The sequence below is a fragment of the Haliotis rubra genome, unplaced genomic scaffold (assembly GCF_003918875.1).
Source record: "Haliotis rubra isolate DU_JTF1 unplaced genomic scaffold, ASM391887v1 Scf922, whole genome shotgun sequence".
Lineage (NCBI taxonomy): Eukaryota > Metazoa > Mollusca > Gastropoda > Lepetellida > Haliotidae > Haliotis > Haliotis rubra.
The window spans coordinates 263,317-287,064 of NW_025767660.1; the positions used below are offsets into that span (position 1 = coordinate 263,317).

Consider the following 23,748-nt stretch of genomic DNA (forward strand, 5'->3'; position numbering starts at 1 on the left):
ACCAAGATGCCCAGTGGTAACCTACAAGATACCCAGTGGTAACCTACAAGATGCCCAGTGGTAACCTACAGATGATACCCAGTGGTAACCTACAAGATACCCAGTGGTAACCTACAAGATGCCCAGTGGTAACCTACAAGATACCCATTGGTAACCTACAAGATGCCCAGTGGTAACCTACAAGATACCCAGTGGTAACCTACAAGATGCCCAGTGGTAACCTACAAGATGCCCAGTGGTAACCTACAAGATACCCAGTGGTAACCTACAAGATGCCCAGTGGTAACCTACAAGATGCCCAGTGGTAACCTACAAGATACCCATAAGTCACCTACAAGATACCCAGTGGTAACCTACAAGATGCCTAGAGTGGTAACCTACAAGATGCCCATTGTAACCTACAAGATGCCCCAGATAATACCCCCAGTGGTAACCTACAAGATGCCCAGTGGTAACCTACAAGATACCCAGTGGTAACCTACAAGATGCCCAGTGGTAACCTACAAGATGCCCTGTGGTAACCTACAACATGCCCAGTGATACCCAGTGGTAACCTACAAGATGCCCAGTGGTAACCTACAAGATACCCAGTGGTAACCTACAAGATACCCAGTGGTAACCTACAAGATGCCCATTCGTAACCTACAAGATACCCAGTGGTAACCTACAAGATACCCAGTGGTAACCTACAAGATGCCCTGTGGTAACCCACAAGATACCCAGTGGTAACCTACAAGATGCCCAGTGGTAACCCACAAGATACCCAGTGGCAACCTACAAGATGCCCAGTGGTAACCTACAAGATACCCAGTGGTAACCTACAAGATACCCAGTGGTAACCTACAAGATACCCAGTGGTAACCTACAAGATACCCAGTGGTAACCTAGATACCCAAGATACCCAGTGGTAACCTACAAGATACCCAGTGGTAACCTACAAGATACCCAGTGGTAACCTACAAGATACCCAGTGGTAACCTACAAGATACCCAGTGGTAACCTACAAGATGCCCAGTGGTAACCTACAAGATACCCAGTGGTAACCTACAAGATACCCAGTGGTAACCTACAAGAACCAGTTGTACAAGATACCAGTTGTGGTGGTAACCTACAAGATGCCTACTTTACAAGATAGTGGTAACCTACAAGATACCCAGTGGTAACCTACCCAGTGGTAACCTACAAGATACCCAGTGGTAACCTACAAGATACCCAGTGGTAACCTACAAGATGCCCAGTGGTAACCTACAAGATGCCCAGTGGTAACCTACAAGATACCCAGTGGTAACCTACAAGATACCCAGTGGTAACCTACAAGATACCCAGTGGTAACCTACAAGATACCCAGTGGTAACCTACAAGATACCCAAGATGGTGGTAACCTACAAGATACCCAGTGGTAACCTACAAGATACCCAGTGGTAACCTACAAGATACCCAGTGGTAACCACAAGATACCCAAGATGTGTGGTAACCTACAAGATACCCAGTGGTGGTAACCTACAAGATACCCAGTGGTACAAGAACCTACAAGATACCCAGTGGTAACCTACAAGATACCCAGTGGTAACCTACAAGATACCCAGTGGTAACCTACAAGATACCCAGTGGTAACCTACAAGATACCCAGTGGTAACCTACAAGATACCCAGTGGTAACCTACAAGATGCCCAGTGGTAACCTACAAGATACCCAGTGGTAACCTACAAGAGATGGTAACCCAAGTGGTAACCTACAAGATACCCAGTGGTAACCTACAAGATACCCGGTGGTAACCTACAAGATGCCCAGTGGTAACCTACAAAATAACCTACAAGATACCCAGTGGTAACCTACAAGATGCCCAAGATGTGGTACAAGATGCCCAACCTAGATGCCCAGTGGTAACCTACAAGATACCCAGTGGTAACCTACAAGATGCCCGGTGGTAACCTACAAGATACCCAGTGGTAACCTACAAGATGCCCAGTGGTAACCTACAAGATACCCAGTGGTAACCTACAAGATGCCCAGTGGTAACCTACAAGATACCCAGTGGTAACCTACAAGATGCCCAGTGGTAACCTACAAGATACCCAGTGGTAACCTACAAGATACCCAGTGGTAACCTACAAGATACCCAGTGGTAACCTACAAGATACCCAGTGGTAACCTACAAGATACCCAGTACAAGAGACACAGTGGCAACCTACAAGATACCCAGTTGTAACCTACAAGATACCCATTTGTAACCTACAAGATACCCGGTGGTAACCTACAAGATGCCCTGTGGTAACCCACAAAATATCCAATAGCAACCTACAAGATGCCCTGTGGTAGCCCACAAGATACCCTTTGGTAACCTACAAGATACCCAGTGGTAACCTACAAAGATACCCAGTGGTAACCTACAAGATGTCCAGTGGTAACCTACTAGATACCCAGTGGAAACAACCAAGATATCCAGAGGTAACCTACAAGATGACAAGTGGTAACCTACAAGATGACCAGTGGTAACTTACAAGATACCCAGTGGTAGCCTACAAGATGCCCAGTGGTAACCTACACGATACCCAGTGGTAACCTATAAGATACCCAGTGGTAACCTACAAGATACCCAGTACAAGAGACACAGTGGCAACCTACAAGATACCCAGTTGTAACCTACAAGATACCCATTTGTAACCTACAAGATACCCGGTGGTAACCTACAAGATATCCGGTTGTAACCTACAAGATACCCAGTGGTAACCTACAAGACACCCAGTGGTAACCTACAAGATACCCAGTTGTAACCTGCAAGATACCCATTTGTAACCTACAAGATACCCGGTGGTAACCTACAAGATATCCGGTTGTAACCTACAAGATACCCGGTGGTAACCTACAAGATATCCGGTTGTAACCTACAAGACACTCAGTGGTAACCTACAAGATGGCCAGTGGTAACCTACAAGATATCCGGTTGTAACCTACAAGATACCCAGTTGTAACCTACAAGACACCCAGTGGCAACCTACAAGATACCCAGTTGTAACCTACAAGATACCCAGTTGTAACCTACAAGATACCCATTTGTAACCTACAAGATACCCGGTGGTAACCTACAAGATATCCGGTTGTAACCTACAAGATACCCGGTGGTAACCTACAAGATATCCGGTTGTAACCTACAAGACACCCAGTGGTAACCTACAAGATGGCCAGTGGTAACCTACAAGATACCCAGTGGTAACCTACAAAGATACCCAGTGGTAACCTACAAGATGTCCAGTGGTAACCTACTACATACCCAGTGGAAACAACCAAGATATCCAGAGGTAACCTACAAGATGACAAGTGGTAACCTACAAGATGACCAGTGGTAACTTACAAGATACCCAGTGGTAACCTACAAGATACCCAGTGGTAACCTACAAGATGCCCAGTGGTAACCTACAAGATACCCAGTGGTAACCTACAAGATGCCCAGTGGTAACCTACAAGATGGCCAGTGGTAACCTACAAGATGCCCAGTGGTAACCTACAAGATACCCAGTGGTAACCTACAAAATAATACGATACCCAGTGGTAACCTACAAGATGCCCAGTGGTAACCTACAAGATACCCAGTGGTAACCTACAAGATGCCCAGTGGTGGTAACCTACAAGATGCCCAGTGGTAACCTACAAGATGCCCAGTGGTAACCTACAAGATGCCCAGTGGTAACCTACAAGATACCCAGTGGTAACCTACAAGATGCCCAGTGGTAACCTACAAGATACCCAGTGGTAACCTACAAGATACCCAGTGGTAACCTACAAGATACCCAGTGGTAACCTACAAGATACCCAGTGGTAACCTACAAGATACCCAGTGGTAACCTACAAGATACCCAGTGGTAACCTACAAGATAACAAGACTGCAGTGGTAACCTACCAGATGGTAACCTACAAGATACCCAGTGGTAACCTACAAGATACCCAGTGGTAACCTACAAGATACCCAGGTGGTAACCTACAAGATACCCAGTAACCTACAAGAACCCAGTGGTAACCTACAAGATACCCAGTGGTAACCTACAAGATACCCAGTGGTAATCAAGATAAATTCGGTGGTAACCTACAAGATACCCCCAGTGGTAACCTACAAGATGCCCAGTGGTAACCTACAAGATACCCAGTGGTAACCTACAAGATGCCCAGTGGTAACCTACAAGATACCCAGTGGTAACCTACAAGATACCCAGTGGTAACCTACAAGATACCCAGTGGTAACCTACAAGATACCCAGTGGTAACCTACAAGATACCCAGTGGTAACCTACAAGATACCCTGTGGTAACCTATAAGATACCCAGTGGTAACCTACAAGATACCCAGTGGTAACCTACAAGATACCCAGTGGTAACCTACAAGATACCCAGTGGTAACCTACAAGATACCCAGTGGTAACCTACAAGATACCCAGTGGTAACCTACAAGATACCCAGTGGTAACCTACAAGATACCCAGTGGTAACCTACAAGATGCCCAGTGGTAACCTACAAGATACCCAGTGGTAACCTACAAGATACCCAGTGGTAACCTACAAGATGCCCTGTGGTAACCTACAAGATACCCAGTAGCAACCTACAAGATGCCCTGTGGTAACCTACAAGATATCCTACAAGATGCCCTGTGGTAACCCACAAGATACCCAGTGGTAACCTACAAGATACCCAGTGGTAACCTACAAGATACCCAGTGGTAACCTACAAGATACCCAGTGGTAACCCTACTAGATACCCAGTGGTAACCTACAAAGAACCAAGATATCCAGTGGTAACCTACAATACCCATGCCAAGTGGTAACCTACAAGATGCCCAGTGGTAACTTACAAGATACCCAGTGGTAACCTACAGGATGCCCAGTGGTAACCTACAAGTTGCCCAGTGGTAACCTACAAGATACCCAGTGGTAACCTACAAGATGCCCAGTGGTAACCTACAAGATACCCAGTGGTAACCTACAAGATACCCATTCGTAACCTACAAGATACCCGGTGGTAACCTACAAGATACCCACTGGTAACCTACAAGATACCCAGTGGCAACTTACAAGATACCCAGTGGTAACCTACAAGAAGCAGAAGTCGTGTTTATAGGTGGGAGAGGGTACAAATATATGCGACCTTGTAAAGCGTCATTTAATGAATACCTGTCCGACTGAATGGAAGTCCCTTTTACCATCCATCAAACTATATTAACCCATCTGAAGCTGAAAAATAATACATTTTAAGAAATATCGTTTCCATGAATAGACGCTTACTACAAAATGCACCGTCCCACAAAACAAGACTTTTTGCACGCACCGACGCATTGGCTACCGCCTTAAAGTGAATGAAAATGGGTACCACCCCATTAAATACCGTTAACAGCTCTTACCCGTGGCTTTCGTTACAAACCCGGAGCCTATATAATAGCAGCTAACCACCTTTAAGATCCTGGTTAGAATCTTCAGCAACCCAGGTTTGTTGTAAAAGGCGACTGATGGGATCGGGTGCAGGCTTGCAGACTTGGTACGTATGCCATCGTATCCCAATGCAAAGTTGATGCTTATGATATCGCAATTATGGGTTGGAATATTGTGCGGCGTTAGACAAACTGTTGTCATTTTTATGGCGTCTTGTGACTGATGGCTGTATTAGGACAGGGGCATGCTCGTGGTTGCTGGACGTGTCGTACATCAGTACAGTGCATCGTTCAGTTGTACATCAGTACAGTTGTTGTACATCAGTACAGTGTATCGTTCAGTTGTACATCAGTACAGTACATCGTTCAGTTGTACATGAGTACAGTACATTGTTTAGTTGTACACATACAGTACAGTGTATTACGTTCAGTTGTACATCAGTACAGTACATCGTTCAGTTGTACATGCAGTACAGTACATTGTTTAGTTGTACATGAGTACAGCATACATTGTTCAGTACGGTACATCGTTTGTACGTCAGTACAATCCAGTACAGTACATCGTTCAGTTGTACATCAGTACATTACATCGTTCAGTTGTACATCAGTACAGTGCATAGTTCAGTTTTACATCAGTACAGTGCATCGTTCAGTTGTACATCAGTACAGTGCATCGTTCAGTTGTACATCAGTACAGTTGTTGTACATCAGTACAGTGTATCGTTCAGTTGTACATCAGTACAGTGCATAGTTCAGTTGTACATCCGGTACAGTACATCGTTCAGTTGGCGTACGTCAGTACAATCAGTACAGTACATCGTTCAGTTGTACATCAGTACAGTTGTTGTACATCAGTACATTGCATCGTTCAGTTGTACATCAGTACAGTGCATAGTTCAGTTGTACATCAGTACAGTACATCGTTCAGTTGGCGTACGTCAGTACAATCAGTACAGTACATCGTTCAGTTGTACATCAGTACATTACATCGTTCAGTTGTACATCAGTACAGTGCATAGTTCAGTTTTACATCAGTACAGTGCATCGTTCAGTTGTACATCAGTACAGTTGTTGTACATCAGTACATTGCATCGTTCAGTTGTACATCAGTACAGTTGTTGTACATCAGTACAGTGTATCGTTCAGTTGTACATCAGTACAGTGCATAGTTCAGTTGTACATCAGTACAGTACATCGTTCAGTTGGCGTACGTCAGTACAATCAGTACAGTACATCGTTCAGTTGTACATCAGTACAGTACATCGTTCAGTTGTACATCGTTACAGTACATCGTTCAGATGTACATCAGTATAGTGCATCGTTCAGTTGTACATCAGTACAGTGCATCGTTCAGTTGTACATCAGTACAGTTGTCGTACATCAGTACAGTACATCGTTCAGTTGTAGTACATCAGTAAAATACATCGTTCAGTTGTGGTACATCAGTACAATACATCGTTCAGTTGTACATCAGTACAATACATCGTTCAGTTGTACATCAGTACATAACATCGTTCAGTTGTACATCAGTACAGTTGTTGTACATCAGTACATTGCATCGTTCAGTTGTACATCAGTACAGTGCATAGTTCAGTTTTACACAGTACATCGTTGGCGTACGTTGTATCATACAGTACATCGTTCAGTTGTACATCAGTACATTGCATCGTTCAGTTGTACATCAGTACAGTGCATAGTTCAGTTTTACATCAGTACAGTGCATCGTTCAGTTGTACATCAGTACATTGCATCGTTCAGTTGTACATCAGTACAGTTGTTGTACATCAGTACAGTGCATAGTTCAGTTGTACATCAGTACAGTACATCGTTCAGCTGGCGTACGTCAGTACAATCAGTACAGTACATCGTTCAGTTGTACATCAGTACAGTACATCGTTCAGTTGTACATCGTTACAGTACATCGTTCAGATGTACATCAGTATAGTGCATCGTTCAGTTGTACATCAGTACAGTGCATCGTTCAGTTGTACATCAGCACAGTACATCGTTCAGTTGTACCACAGTACAGCACATCGTTCAGTTGTACATCAGTACAGTGCATCTTTCAGTTGTCGTACATCAGTACAGTGCATCTTTCAGTTGTCGTACATCAGTACAGTACATCGTTCAGTTGTCGTACATCAGTACATTGCATCGTTCAGTTGTACATCAGTACAGTGCATAGTTCAGTTGTACATCAGTACAGTACATCGTTCAGTTGGCGTACGTCAGTACAATCAGTACAGTACATCGTTCAGTTGTACATCAGTACATTACATCGTTCAGTTGTACATCAGTACAGTGCATAGTTCAGTTTTACATCAGTACATTACATCGTTCAGTTGTACATCAGTACATTGCATCGTTCAGTTGTACATCAGTACAGTTGTTGTACATCAGTACAGTGTATCGTTCAGTTGTACATCAGTACAGTGCATAGTTCAGTTGTACATCAGTACAGTACATCGTTCAGTTGGCGTACGTCAGTACAATCAGTACAGTACATCGTTCAGTTGTACATCAGTACAGTACATCGTTCAGTTGTACATCGTTACAGTACATCGTTCAGATGTACATCAGTATAGTGCATCGTTCAGTTGTACATCAGTACAGTGCATCGTTCAGTTGTACATCAGTACATTACATATTTCAGTTGTACATCAGTACAGTACATCGTTCAGTTGTACATCAGCACAGTACATCGTTCAGTTGTACCACAGTACAGTACATCGTTCAGTTGTACATCAGTACAGTGCATCTTTCAGTTGTCGTACATCAGTACAGTGCATCTTTCAGTTGTCGTACATCAGTACAGTACATCGTTCAGTTGTCGTACATCAGTACATTACATCGTTCAGTTGTACATCAGTACAGTACATCGTTCAGTTGTAGTACATCAGTAAAATACATCGTTCAGTTGTAGTACATCAGTACAATACATCGTTCAGTTGTGGGGTCAGAGACCCGGGTCCGATTCCCCACATGGGTACAATGTGTGAAGCCCATTTCTGGTGTCCCCCGCCGTGATATTGCTGTAATATCGCAAAACGCGGCGTAAAAGTAAACTTCCTGTCTCACTTTTTCAGTTGTCCCCACCCGAATGACAGTGGTTGTTGGGGAATTTGCCTAGATGCCAAGTGCTGACTTGACTTCATCATATTTGATGAATATTCGCCATGCATTCCTCTTTCCCTGTCCACACGCTGTTTGTGATGTCTCACATGTCTGAGCTGAGTGCCCTATCTATTTCAGACTATTTCTCTCCATCGCCACTATTCATAACAAACGTCAACTAACATTAGTTAAAATAGTCACGCCCCAACAAAGACATTCATGGTAAAAACGTGTCAACATACCACTTTATTCTCGACATACGTCATTGTGGGGGCGGTGGGGCAGCCTTGTGTTTAAAATAGTAGCTGCTCACGGTGAACACCCGGCTTCAATTCCCAATACAGGTATGTATGTGTGAAGCCCATTTCTGGTGTCCCCCGCCGTGATTTTGCCGGAATATTGCTAAAAGCAGCGTAAAACTAAACTCACTCATTCACTCACCGGCATCTGGTTCCCTCGGTATACTGCTCCTTCTCTATTAAACGACCATTGAAACTCTCGTGAAAACGGGTGACAAAACTGTGCCCACAAAACCCCCACCCCACCCCCGTATTTCTCAAATCGCTGCATCCGTCTTTGCTACCTTAGAACACGAATGTACGAACATCGGGACTCAACAGGAATGTTGAGGTCAAATTCCACGTGTTACAACATAATTGAGTTATCCGAGTCATTTTAAAGGAGATAAGTAAAAATACAAAACTGGCCAAATATCCCGTCATGCTCAATGTTCAAATTGATGGGGATTCCCGAATACCTATATATAGACACACGTCTTCAAACAACCAGCTCTATCTGTGAATGCTCTAACGGTAGGTGGACTCTTAACGCTCTCTTTCTTGTTACTGATAGGGTTCACATTTCAAAAGAATGTTTTGAAAACACTGAAAATGTTACATGGACGAACATATTTGACACTGTATAAAGGACCACATCGCGGATCTCGGCTCGGTGGGAGAGGTGGGTAGGTATAGGCTAGTAGGTGGGAAGGTAGGTAGGGGCGTGTGTGTGTGTGGGTGTGTGTGGGTGTGTGTTGTTGGTGTGTGTGTGTGTGTGTGTGTGTGTATGGTTGTATGTATGTATGTATGTACATGTATGTATGCAGGTAGGTAGGTAGGTAGGTAGGTAGCCTAGGTAGGTAGGTTGGCTATAGGTTTGGGAGATAGTTTAATCCCAGGATCCGGTTGTATCATTGCTTCATTAACTAATGTCAACATTAAACCCTAATGATACATTAAATCCTTAATGCATCATTAGTTAATGGCATCATTAAAAACGGTTGTATCAAACACTTATTAGCGTATCATTATCTAATGACGTCCTAATGTAAATATGTTCATTAAATCCGGGGATTCCCCTATTTTTTTCCCACAATTCCGCGCTGTAAACATGTAAGTGTTACTCTCGGTCGTCTGTCAAAATGGCATCTTTAGGGCTAAACCCCTCGGAACAAAAACAAAAATTTCGACTGCTGTGAAGAAACACGTCTAAATAATTCTGAAACGTCGCCGATAAACCTAGAATCGGTTGGGATGTTTTGGAAAATACACGAACACGAACGCCGAAGTGAGCTTTACGCCATATTGGATAGTGTTTACAAAATCAAGTTTCGCTAAGGCCAGTCATAGGACGCCTATTACATCATGTATATTTCATATTCAGTTGTGACAAATGCATCGCTGACTTTCTCATACATTTTAGAATCAAATTCCAAATGGTCTTTGTCACTAAAACCAAGTGTCTAAGAAAAAGCGAAACATATTGGGTGTGAAAACGGGACGTTGTGCTCATTACACAGCGCTTGCTAGAAATATAAACAAAGTAAAAATCAGATTTTATACTGCGCAGCATTTTCTCAATTTTTTAGACATCAGTTTGTCTACTCGTAGCATGCATGAGGTCAATATTTTTAGAAAATGCACCGAAAGAGTATCGTAGCAAGAACTAGAAAACTTAAAACAGATACAATACTGAAATTTGATATATTCATACGAAAGTTCTGTGCAGCGTGACGCCATGCGAGACGCATAATCATGGAGAACGACATAGGCAATTATCGGCATTTCTGACATTTTCAATGAAAACAATAAAAACAAACAACCATACGCAGATAGTCAGAATGTTTCCGATTACTTACATCATACATTTATGGACAAAGGTTCCCTCGCAAAATCGTGGGCACTCATATCCACGAAGCCGCCATTTCATGAGAAATCGGTCATCGGTAGTGATGTCATACATCAACATTGTTGGACGTATGTGGCAATTTCTTTGAGATGAAGGTCGGTTGAATAAGAGTAAACACAATCACACTGTCCTGCGGATTACACTTGTATTATTAATGTATACTTTGCGTATCGTTCACATATGGTTTCATGAAACTAATTTCATTATCAACATTTAGTATTTTAAACTAAGTAAAACTGACGTAATAAATTAAAATGATTTAATTATTTCATGAAATGTATATATGCACACGTTTTTAAAGGATATGTCTTGTTCATTGAATTTGTTTATGTTGTGTTATAGACAAAACAATGGCGTATAATCATTGGCTAGGTGCGCGTTTGTCACAAATGTTTTGAGTATCATTGTTTTCGATAAATTCTGTGAACAAAACATCACGAAGATATTGTGTCCTTATTCACAGCAAATTCTCGCCAAGTGATCTGAGTTACAATGACTTAGTATTAAGCATACCGGAGTGAGGCCCCCTTATTTTTATAAGCGTGTGACCTTTATGTAGCCATTTGACGTCATAGGGAAAATCCATTTTCAACACATATTGCGAGTCACTTTTAAGATTGAGTGTATAACGTTATACATAAGCACACAAACTAATTTAATACATACCTATGTCATTCAGGTATCAGGCAGAATCTTGTTCGCTCACACTTTCCGTAAAGACCCCAAATTGAAAATATAGTAGCACAGTACTTTTATCAGTGCACGATAAAAAGCAGAGAAATTTACTGTTTTTAACGCAAAACAAAATTAGGCGTAACATTTAGCAATGTCTACTTTTCGAACTGAGTTTATACCATGAGATAGTACATTTAATACTCTACATTTCTGTGTAATTTTATAGCTGTAGGTAGATTCAGTGCGGCGCAAACGAAATTCTGGCGCAATGTTCACTTTTCCAGGAAGTTTAATGACGCTCTAATGATACCCCAGGACCTTCATTAGTTAATGACGCACTAATGACAACAGAGCATCATTAAAACGTTAGTACAACAGAATTTAATGATACATTAGTTAATGAACGTTTAATGGCACGTTAATGCTTCATTAAAGTTTGATACAACCGGGTCCTGGTCATTATACTTTGTACAAATACACAGGGCGTGGAACTCATCTTCCTCAACATTATTGATAATGAACTCATAAAGGAATATTTAAAATGTATTTCAAGAACTAAGCAAAGACCTATCCGATAGACACATTAAAAATTGTCAGGCTGTAACCAGGAGTTAATATTACTTAAATAGCGCGAAGACGATATACAACTATGCCTTTTGGGGAAATCAATTTCTCCCGTCATGCATCCATCCAATTAGGAGATAAACGTACTGTGTTTGGAAATTAGATGAATGTTAGACCGAATTGATAGTCTCTAAATTTTATTTGAAGCCGAACGCGTAGCGTGAGGTTTCAAATGATTAATTTAGAGACTATCAATTCGGTCTAACATTCATCTAATTTCCAAACACAGTATGTTTATCTCCATTCTACCATAACCGATTAAACATCGAACTTCCTCGTCCTGCGGAAGACACTGCGTAATCCGGCATGGGATGAGAGGCGAATTGAACTCGTCTGATAAAGGAGTGGTAGGTTCCGTTCGTATTTTTTTTAACATTGCAACATAAAAAATATTCTGTCCAAGGAAAACAAACTACTGTTTATTCAATGCAATAATGTAACACCTAAGAGCTCGGTTTTTATAATCATAATTCCACAAGACCGAAACCAGCCTATTGTTTTGTGTGCCGTATTACTGTACCCCTGGCTTAAGAAATACAGTTCGCTCTACCCCATGTATAGTGTAATAAAACACACTTTTGCCCTGAACTATTATAGTTAAAGCACGAGGACGCTTGCGTCCGAGTGCTTTAACGTCATAATAGTTCAGGGAGAAAGTGTGTTTTATTACACTATACATGGGGGTAGAGCGAACTGTATTTCTTTTCTAAGATGCCAAATTTAATACTTTCTAAGGATAATTACGATTAATTTATGGCAGAAAACAAACGACGGTGTCGGTGACCTAAATTAAGAATCCTCGCACAGGGCTAGCTGGCGCGCTGTTCTATTGATGTGTCTGCCCCCCTACGTTAAGACGAACGTTACCAGAAAAACAAATGATAAACAGTTTCATGACGGTTTACGTTCGGATTAAATATCTTCTCTAAAGTATTTTAATTACATCATTGATTAACGTAAACCATGTGAACGTCGCATTTCTACTACCAACGTATGTTTAGATCAGTACATCCAGACGAAGCTGAGTAGTCTAGCGACATTCCACGATTGCATTGTGGGAATGTAAACATTGCGAACGTTATCGTGTCGCTGAAAACTTGCGAGTCGAATTGAGACATTTAAAACGTCAGAAAACATAAACGTAATGTTTCCACCAGTGATGTTAGGTGAGTGAAGCAACTGCAAACAAAGAAACGGGGGTGCAACGCAGTAGTTTACTGTAGGAGGCTGTACAAGGCGAAGACAACTGACATGCATCGTGACGTCGCTTACACTGTGACGTAATGTAAAATGGTTCGATTACGAGGGGGCACACTAGAATGGCGCAGTGACGGGATAACGTCATTCAATTGTTACGTCATCAAAAAACTATACCTTTATTGTCTGATAATGTATTTTTTTTCCGATTGTTCTAAGCGCTAAGCATCTTAGAACACAGTATAATGGAATCGTCTGACCTACTTATTTTCTTGGAAGTAGACAGTTACGCAATAGTTTGAAATGGCGGACGAGCCAGTGTTTACATTTTGCGAAAGGTTGAAATTCCAAGTGACAGTGGAAAATACTTGACTGACTGTCGATCCTGAACCCTGCAGAATCGAAGAATAGATCCTTTTCTGGTCGACCTATAACCTGTAACTCATCAAAGACTGTTGATTTTTATGACCGGCGAGTGTCGATCATGATTTCACGTACGTGCCTCCACCCCGGCATGCGAGGAAGAGTGACAGTGCAGCTTTGTGTACATGCGACTAACTTGGGATTCCTTGGAACATTGTTCTCATCATTTGGGACTGGATTGTGGCCAAGCTTTTCAAAGTGTACGAACATAGCAGTGACAGCCTTCGGGGAAGGTGGCAGAGAACTGAATTCTCATGGTTCAGTTTTTGACATTTTGAACGATGCAACGGGACATGATTGAGTATGAGTGGCAAATTTTGTGTTTCGCCTGACTGTTATCTTGCGAATTTCCCATTCTAAACGGAAACAAATATACCATTTACCAGGTAGGTAAATGTTTACGAACGTTTTGCCGCACAAATAGGGATAGATAGGGATGTATTTTTACAAGCTTTTCTGATTTATATGTTATATATTGTTTGTTTATGTTTGGGGCTGTGTATTGTAATTGAGTTTGAATATTTATAATAGAAGGTAATAATTATGATAGTGAGGTCCCCTAATAATTGTGGAGGAGAAATCGTATAATTGTATTTTTCGAGTTTTAATAAATGTTTCATCAGCATTTCCATCACGTCTGTTGTGTTGATATTAGTCATGTTGGTCGCCAAGCTGAAGTAGTGCGGCAGTGTTGTATACGTGCGCAGTGAAGCGCCGTGAAATCAGACGCATTTTCAATCCAAATTGATACCGTCTGATTTTATGGCTTGACCAATCAAATTCGAGCATTTCACGTAGCCATGGTAGAATACTTATCTTCCTATCTTTATACCTAGTAATTGCATACACTGTAAGACCAGTTAAACTTCATAAACCCGTGTTATGAAGTTTAAGGCATGCCAGTTCTACTTTGAGGAACAGGATTTACGCTGGATTGTGGGTATATTATACACACCTACGCGAGACAAAGTAGTTCAAGTTCCTTAACTAAATACATCAGTTTAAAGTTACTCTTAATCAACGAATGAATTAATTTATTAATTTAAGATACAAGATGATCATGTCAGCATGTTGAAGTGTTGGTGTATTCATGAACTGCAAGGATGTGTAGCCCAGTAGTTAAAGCCTTCGCTCGTCCCGCCGAAGACCCGGGTTCCATTCCCCACATGGGTACAATGTGGGAAGCCCATTTCTAGTGTCCCCCGCTGTGATGTTGCTGGAATATTGCTAAAAGCGGCGTAAAACCATACTCACAGGCAGACTGACACATAGATAGATATAAAGTGTGGGTGAGTGTGTGAATTTAGTTTTACGCCGCACTCATTAATATTCCAGCTATATGGCGGCGGTCTGCAAATAATCGAGTCTGGACCAGACCATCCAGTGATCAACATCATGACCATCGTTCTACGCAATTGGGATTCGATGACATGTGTCAACCAAGTCAGCGAGCCTGACCACCCGACCCCGTTAGTCGCCTTTTACGACAAGCATGGGTTGCTGAAGATCAATTCTAACCCGGATATTCACGGGTAGTGTGTTAGTGTTACTCTCTCTCTCTCTCTCTCTGTGTGTGTGTGTGTGTGTGTGTGTGTGTGTGTGTGTGTGTGTGTGTGTGTGTGTGTGTGTGTGAGAGTGTATGTGCGTGCGTGTGATTGTGTGCCTCTACCCACTTAACTAGCAATGCTATTGGTCACTGGATTGTTGATTATTTACAGTCCACCTCTGTATATCCGGAATATTGCTTAATGCGACCTCGAACAAGAAACAAATTTGCCTACCGTGCACGTCTTTGAATGTAACTTTTGTAAGTGTACTTTTATGAAAATGATCATTTCAAAGACGATATAATGTAGGGGCAATTTGTATCATTTGGATCGGAACAAAATATGTACTGGAGTATGGATCTGTAATGCAATCATAATACTTATTATGTTCATCTATATTTTACAGCTGTATATCGGGTGCTTCAGTATGGCATGCCCCGACATGAACGACTTTGATTTTGATGAGGTTGACTGCACCTTGGCTGACCCTGACGACATCCACCTGCATGCTGGGAGAGTTACTGTTGGTGTGTACGATGATGGTGACGTTCCCAGCATCGTCGTCACGGCTGGTCTTCACACAGACAGATACAAGTGTAAGTCAGGGGAGGTGATGAACGTCATATGAATGTCCAGTAAAGATATGTCGTTTTGTAAGAAACACTTATTCGGTGAACTGTCATAGTTAAAACACACAATACCCGCAAAGTTGCGTCCCTTGGATCAACGGTTGGAATCCTGTGATCTTTTACGTGTTTCCAATTGCTTGTATCAAACATGTGTTAAACGTCATCTCAAATATGCTAAGCGTCAGCATAAATGTATTAAACGTCATCATAAATGTGTTAAACGTCATCATAAATGTGTTAAACGTCATCATAAATGTGTTAAACGTGATGAACTACTACAGCGTGATGACAAAGCATGATGTTCTTGTGTTTCGTTACAGATGACATAGGCTTGCACTGTTTATTCCAAGGCTTACAGCAATTCAGAGCCTTTTCCTGGAATAGAGAATACTACATTACCGTCACAAAGACAAACGACGGTTTGCACACGACACTGAAGGTGAGGTTGAAGGGCAAGAGGATGAGGGGCGTGTGTGTATGTGCGCGCGTGTGTGCGTGTGTTAATGTCAGCGTAGGTAAAGCATTAATGTCAGCGTTAGTATTGTGTTAAACATTAATGTCAGCGTTAGCCTCAGGTAAAACATTAATGTCAGCGTTAGCCTTGAGTAAAACATTAATGTCAGCGTTAGCCTCAGGTAAAACATTAATGTCAGCGTTAGTCTTAGGTAAAACATTAATGTCAGCGTTAGCCTCAGGTAAAACATTAATGTCAGCGTTAGTCTTAGGTAAAACATTAATGTCAGCGTTAGCCTCAGGTAAAACATTAATGTCAGCTTTAGCCTTGAGTAAAACATTAATGTCAGCTTTAGCCTTGAGTAAAACATTAATGTCAACGTCAGCCTTGAGTAAAACATTAATGCAAGCGCTAGCCTTGAGTAAAACATTAATGTCACCGCTAGCCTTGAGTAAAACATTAAAGCCAGCATTAGGTAAAACATTAATGTCACCGCTAGCCTTGAGTAAAACATTAATGTCAGCATTAGCCTCAGGTAAAATATTAATGTCAGCATTGGCTTTAGGCAAAACATTAATGTCAACGCTAGCCTCACATATGACTGGTGTCAGGTGTGCGGAAGTATACAAGCACCATTCCGCAATCGTCGGGTAGCATCACATTAACCATCCTCGATAATCTCCAGGGTATACGTTCCGATACCCTGGAAGCATCTACGGCTCGGCCCGATAATTCTATTACCTCCCTTTGCTGGCTCCGCATTCTCCCATTAGCCAGTCGAATAAGCCGTTACAACCGAACTTGCCAGTGTCAACAAACATAGCGGCCGCAGCCGCGAAGGTTTGCTCGCTGTGCGAATCAGATGTAGGGGAAAAGACATACAGACAAATTTACAGGTCTTAAACCTTCAAAAACATATGCAAGAACTCCTTCCACCTCTTTCTGAGTACCTCTGCAACAATTGTGTGGCAAGTTTAATCGGTTAGATAAAAGTAGCGAAAGTGAGTAATGATAGAAACATTGTGATTGGTACGCTCAACTTCCTAGTGTCGACACCTGATTGGATAAAAAGTCAATCAAGGGAGGTAATAAAATTACCGGGCCGAGCCGTGGATTCATCCAGGGTATAGAGGACGTTTATCGGAACGTATACCCTGGAGATTATCGAAGATGCACATTAACATGACATTAATTATTTTACAGAAGTTTGAGACGCCCCCTAGTAAAGATGACGTCGATGGACGGATGTTCCTTGTGCGGGGCAGTAGTGATGACGAACTGATGCTGGAGAGCCGGGCACATAAAGGTGTAGTATCAACATTACTCAGTTACGGGCACCTGTGAGACACCTGCTACTCTGCTGGGAGGGGCGTGGTGTAGCCTCTTGGTGAAAGCGTTCGCTCTCGTTACATCGAGGTTCCGGTTCGACTCCCTACATGGTCGCAATATGTGAAGCCCACGTGTACCCCGCCGTGATATTGCCCAACTCACTCACTGTAAACTAGGCGATTGAAAGTATGGTATTATCAGAATTGTTTGAAGTGATGACCACGCTATTGACCTCTGATGATAGTGGCAAGTCTTAATTTTTCAAAGTTTGTTGTTAATCGACACCATCAGCAATATTCCAGCTATTGGTAATTGAGTTAGCGTGGACCACACAATCCAGTGATCGATACAAGGAGGAACATGAGAACAACCACGTTTGATGGGGACCTGTCTCATGGCATCTACAAAATGTACTCCTTTGTGTTTTAGCCTCGAACACTTTTCACTAGAACTATTTCATGATTATTCACGAAGGTATAACATAGGAGGTGATGAAAATGCCTATCGGTAGATTCAAAACTACTGCACTCCCATCCAGTGTAAACGTAATATATGTTAGCAATATATTAAAGAACCAATAAACTTTGTTTTTTGTTACTCTTTTAACCATTACATATGAAAGATTTGTGGTTAGTCTTATGCAGAACACCAAATTTATTCTTTAAAAACTTGTGGTTAATTAATACCGAGCGATTAAAAGTGGCCAAAAAGTCGCCTGCTTCCCTCTCGCCCGCCAACGAAACCACAGACAGGTTACGTAACTCTGTCGCCAGAGCACTGCAGTGACGTCATATGAGGAACGATTTTCAGTAAGTTGTATAGAAAGTGTGTAGCACGCTCATCATTTTGATGATTTCTCGACATCAACGACGACATGACGAATCGTTGCTTTGTCGTCAATTGCTCCTAGGGGTCGGGTGATGGTGTCACCATGCACAGATTTCCACAGGACCCCGCAGTTCGTGCTAAATGGGTTATTATGTTTGTGAGTGCGAAGCGAGTTTTGTGGAAGCCTGAAACGATATCTTACTTGTGTTCAGATCGCTTCACGGAAGTTTAAGAATCAAAACTACTTACTAGTTGTAGTAAAATATGTATATGATTGATGACCATAAAGATTTTCCATGACACAGCTTGTGACATAACGATTTCTTCCTCGGAAGTGAGGTTGTGGTCGAAGTAACAATAATATTGTAAGTAGTATTATATTGACACCCACCTCGCTGCCAGGAGAGAAATTGTTATGTTATAGGCTATGTCATGCAAAATCCTATTGGCCATCAATAAAATACATATTTTACTACCAGTAGAAAGTAGTTTTGATTTTGTAACTCGGTGAAAACAAACCTAAATAGCATTTATCCACAGACTGGCGGATGTTCCCAACAGGGCGCCGCCATTTTTGAAAATCGTAAAGTCTGTTAGAATTAATGAGATTATAGTTTGTTTTCATCAAGTTAGAAAATCAAAACTACTTTCTACTCGTAGTTAAATATGTATTGGAATCATAACCAAACGGATTTTGCATGACACAACTTATAACATAACGATTTCTTCCACGGAAGCGAGGTGGGGGTCGAAGTCACAATACTGCGCGATAAATTTCTTGCTACATTCACATGGTTAATGTCCACTCACCAGTATGTAGATACTAGCCAATGTACGTCTTTATATTTGGTCTTATAATCCTAATTAGTTTATTATCATACTTGTATGCATTTTGAAACTAAATAAAAAGCAGACGATCTGCTGATACTTATAGTGAATTTATAACAGAACTGTAATATCTAGACATTTTATAGTTTGCCAATGTGAATCATAATTCGCACACACACCCTAGTGTATGTTGTCTGTCTCATTACACTTCACGGCGAAAACAATGATTCTGTTGAATGCTACGACAAATGAATAAAAACAAAATGCAAATATTAAAATTAAAACAGATTAAAGTTATAAGAACAATATCAGGCCATTACCTTGTTCGAGGAATGTATCCATCAATATCCACAAAACTGTTCCAAATGATGTGTCTTTTAACGGTTTGATATACGAAAAAGTGATAAATCTTTTCAGGTATTGGTGTATAGTCTCATTGGTCACCCAAGATAGCACACCTGGCAACTAATTGCATAATGTCCGCCTTTGAAAGAAGGACGTTGTTTTTACGCAGACACCGACATGACAGAGTGTATTCGGTATAGATTAGTAAATCTACATACATAAACACTACCTTTTGACAATTCCGCTGTATAAGATAAAAGTAATTAATCAATCAGCGTGTTATCGTTTATTCCTTTGATCGATCTTTATAATGTTGAATATTTACTCCAGACACAAGAAATGCCAAATGGGAACCTTTGTCGGGTAATCTAAGTGTGTTACCACTAATTATACCTGTTATAAATTCATTAACTGACCATCAAGTGAATGATGACAAATAACATGTGTAGGTTTATACCACCTAACACGGGTTACAACAAGGGAGTATTAATTGCTGTATTGCATGTGAAAACTTATGGGCCGACACTGTTTTGAGAATACAAACAGATTTTTACATGACATGATTAAATATCGAGGTAAAAAAACACAGAAATGGGATCAATTTGGATCAGTCATTATACAAATAGGGCCTAACGACACCAATCGATTTTGACAGAAACGTCTATGAAAACAAGTTGTAACTCGGAAACTAGGCAAAGCAAGAGACAAAATTAAATGAGTAGATTGTGAGAACATATAGCTTTCATTTTCCACAACAATTGTCACGATTTCAGGTTTATACAAGCCTGTAAACAAGATAATTTACCCCCTAAAATGTAGATGAATTCTGCATCGACCCTCAAAGCTATTCCTCATATGACGTCACAGAGACGCCCCGCTCTGATTGGTTGAAATTTCGTTCGCGGGTGAGAATTGTGCACTGTTGTCAAAAAGGTCGATTTAAGTCAATTAAAGGTAAAAATGAGTAGTTTTAATGACGGGGTTTCATTTATAACGATGCCAGTTAGTGATTTATGTATTTGTACCCCCTAGGGTTTATGTGACCTTTAAAGGCACTATATCACACCATACTTATCTAAAAATATATAATTTCTCTCAATAATACTATCAGCCCTCAGGGAAGCTACCATATAATTATTCAAAAAAGAAATCTGTATTTAGATCACAATATTAAATCAAAAAGTGAATTAATGCAACGTTGCATTAAATCGACTCTAGCGCCCTCTACCGGCCGAACATTATTTCAAGCTAAGCCCAAATCATGAAACTAAACTTCGTGGAATGTCTATGACGTCAGAAATATGTGCGGTGTAATACGTTACGTCACAAGCGCGGTGACATAATTTTCTCTTGATCACTCAGCTGACTGCGTTAGGTTATCTAGTTCCCAGTAAGCTTTTATGCTAAAGCACATATTGTTGTCAAGAAATCTTAGCTTACGTTTGAAAAATAACAACAAACTCGCGTGGAACTTCAGAAACCTTCAATTAACCTTTTGAACAACAAAATACGCTTTAATGTTCGCGTGACATTGTGCACCTGGATTCCTGTGCCGTTCTCTCGCTATCACTGACAGTCGGTCGGGGAACTGATGTTGGTATCTTCGTAAGCCTATGAATTTCTATCTTCGCTTTGTAATCTACTCCAACTATCATAACCAGGCATGAATTTTCTGGGATCAAAGCACTGACAGTACTGTAACCACGGCCGTCAATCCGGTCACGACCGCCGACCCTTGACGCCAAGTTTGTTTACACATTGAAAGTAGTCCATGAAATTTGCATATGACCTCTCTAATTTGCATCGATATCCGTATATGACCCCAACGGATACCGAAAATATCCGTTGGCTTTATTCTGCTGAGAACACTATCCATTGTATGATAAAAAACAGTATCACAAATTTAATAGTAAGTTTACTTCAAACAACTCACAACGGGCTGTTGACCCAACACTGTTAGATCATGGAACAACATTTATGACGTCTATGTAGCGAGACGTCATTGGGTTGACAGAACAAGACAATACCGCTGTGACGTCATTTGACAACATAACTGACAACAGAAGCCCACGGTCGTTAAGGACTCGGCTCGCTCATTTCTGACAACTAGAGGGCGGTTTCATGATAATTCCATCCAGTTTAGCTATAAGCCAAAATACTGTCGAAAATGTGTGACATTGGGCCTTTAAACAAAATTACCGTTTGGGAAACGGTCTTCACACATGTAACCATGTGGGAAACAAACAGGCATTCGATGTGACGAACCTATCTGACGAACCTATGTGACGAACCCCAGCGACTTCATCACTTCAATTCATCAGCAATATCACATATGTCGTACTGTATAGATAAAATGCTTCTCTAATGTCTTAAGTGACGGGCTAAATGTACCACACTCGTATTGTTATAATGGGTAGATAAAATGCCCATATCATTGTCACATAGTGAATAGATAGAAGTGGCACAGTACTATCATTGTCATAATGTATTACAATGCCTTAATAATACCATCATAGTAATGAATAGATACACGACATAACAAATACCATTGTCATAATGTACACAAAAAATGATTTAATAATAATTTTCATAACGACAAATTAAATTTCTCAATCTTGTCACAATGGGTGGATGAAATTCTTCAATACAATGATTATCATTATAAATAGATAAAATGCCCCAATGATATCGTCTTCCAAATGGATAAATAAAATACCTAAGCAATATAATTAATTTTCCCCGATTATCAATGTTGTTATGGATAGATAAAATGCCTCAGTATTATCATTATTATAATAGATAGAGAAATTTACGTCATTTTCACATGGGCAGAGTAAATGACTTAATATCACTGTCATAATGGGCAGAGAAAATGCCTTAATATCATTGTCAAGCATTCTCATAAGGGGTAGAGAAAATACCTTCATATCATTGTCATAAGGGGGCAGAGAAAATGACTTAATATCATTGTCGTAATGGGCAGAGAAAATGCCTTAATATCATTGTCAAGCATTCTCATAAGGGGTAGAGAAAATACCTTCATATCATTGTCATAAGGGGGCAGAGAAAATGACTTAATATCATTGTCAATCATTCTCACAAGGGGCAGAGAAAATGACTTCATATCATTGTCATAAGGGGGCAGAGAAAATACCTTCATATCATTGTCATAATGGGCAGAGAAAATGACGTCATTGTCATAAGAGGCAGAGAAAATGACTTAATATCATTGTCATAATGGTCAGAGAAAATGACGTCATTGTCATAAGGGTCAGAGAAATGACTTAATATCATTGTCATAATAGGCAGAGAAAACTACGCATTGGTCATAAGGGGCAGAGAAAATGACTTAATATCAATGTCATAAGGGGCAGAATATATATATTTTTGATAATATGGGTATAGAAAACGACTGAATGATATCATTTCGATAATGGCTATAGAAAATGCCTCAAATGACTTAATCAAACCATTGTCATAATTATTGACAGATAACATAATCTCATAATAGATACGAGGGGAGTTATGTTTTATTATAATGATGTAAGAATAACCTATGTGACAAGACGTTCTGTCTATTATGCAACGATAAACTATTACTCCTACTTTCTGTCACACATTTCGCCTGTCACTACCACTTCTATCCCCAGGCTATTATCTCTGTCACTACAACGAGAACCTGCACGTTAGGCAGAAGGACCACGGGAGTGGGTCTGGCGAGTTCGACTTTGACTTCTTTGCCGGCACAGTTGACGCAGGCCGTGTTGGAACCAACCTTCTGATAAGGACCTCTGCCACCTGCCCGGTGAAAACTAAGGGGTGTCTGAGACGCCTAATTGAATCACTTGTTTCACTGTTTTGTAGACAACGACAGCATGATTAAAATTGTAGATGGCGTCGAGGCTGTTAGCACCACGTGTTTCATATTAAACCGTGCTCCTTTACGCTCTCTGTTGTGTATATTCTGAGTTAGTGGTTGCGTGTGCATTTGAGTTGCGTTTGCGTTGAGAGTGAGTGAGTGAGATAATTAAAGGGATAGTGAGATAGAGTGTGTGTGCGTATGTGTCTGTGTTTGTTTGTGTTAGTGTGTGTGTTTGTGTGAGTGAGAGAGAGAGAAAAGAGAGAGTGTGTGTGCTCACACAGCTCCGTATTGATGC

General features: G+C 40.9%; 1 protein-coding gene across 1 annotated transcript; it reads left to right on the forward strand.

The window, feature by feature from the left end:
- Window positions 1–5,489: 5,489 nt before the first annotated feature.
- LOC124264407 lies at window positions 5,490–23,535 on the forward strand. Its single transcript, XM_046699150.1, has 5 exons — window positions 5,490–5,518; window positions 15,585–15,774; window positions 16,128–16,246; window positions 17,465–17,567; window positions 23,242–23,535. Exons 2-5 carry the CDS (start codon window positions 15,606–15,608, stop codon window positions 23,472–23,474), a joined length of 624 nt encoding a protein of 207 aa, XP_046555106.1. The 5' UTR covers window positions 5,490–5,518; window positions 15,585–15,605; the 3' UTR covers window positions 23,475–23,535.
- The last annotated feature ends 213 nt before the right edge of the window (window positions 23,536–23,748 follow it).

Coding starts and splice junctions, on each gene's coding strand:
- LOC124264407 (XM_046699150.1), top strand. CDS start 15,606: ATGGCATGCCCCGACATGAACGACTTTGATTTTGATGAGGTTGACTGC. Junction 15,775..16,127: donor TCACACAGACAGATACAAGT/GTAAGTCAGGGG, acceptor GTTTCGTTACAG/ATGACATAGGCTTGCACTGT. Junction 16,247..17,464: donor GTTTGCACACGACACTGAAG/GTGAGGTTGAAG, acceptor ATTATTTTACAG/AAGTTTGAGACGCCCCCTAG.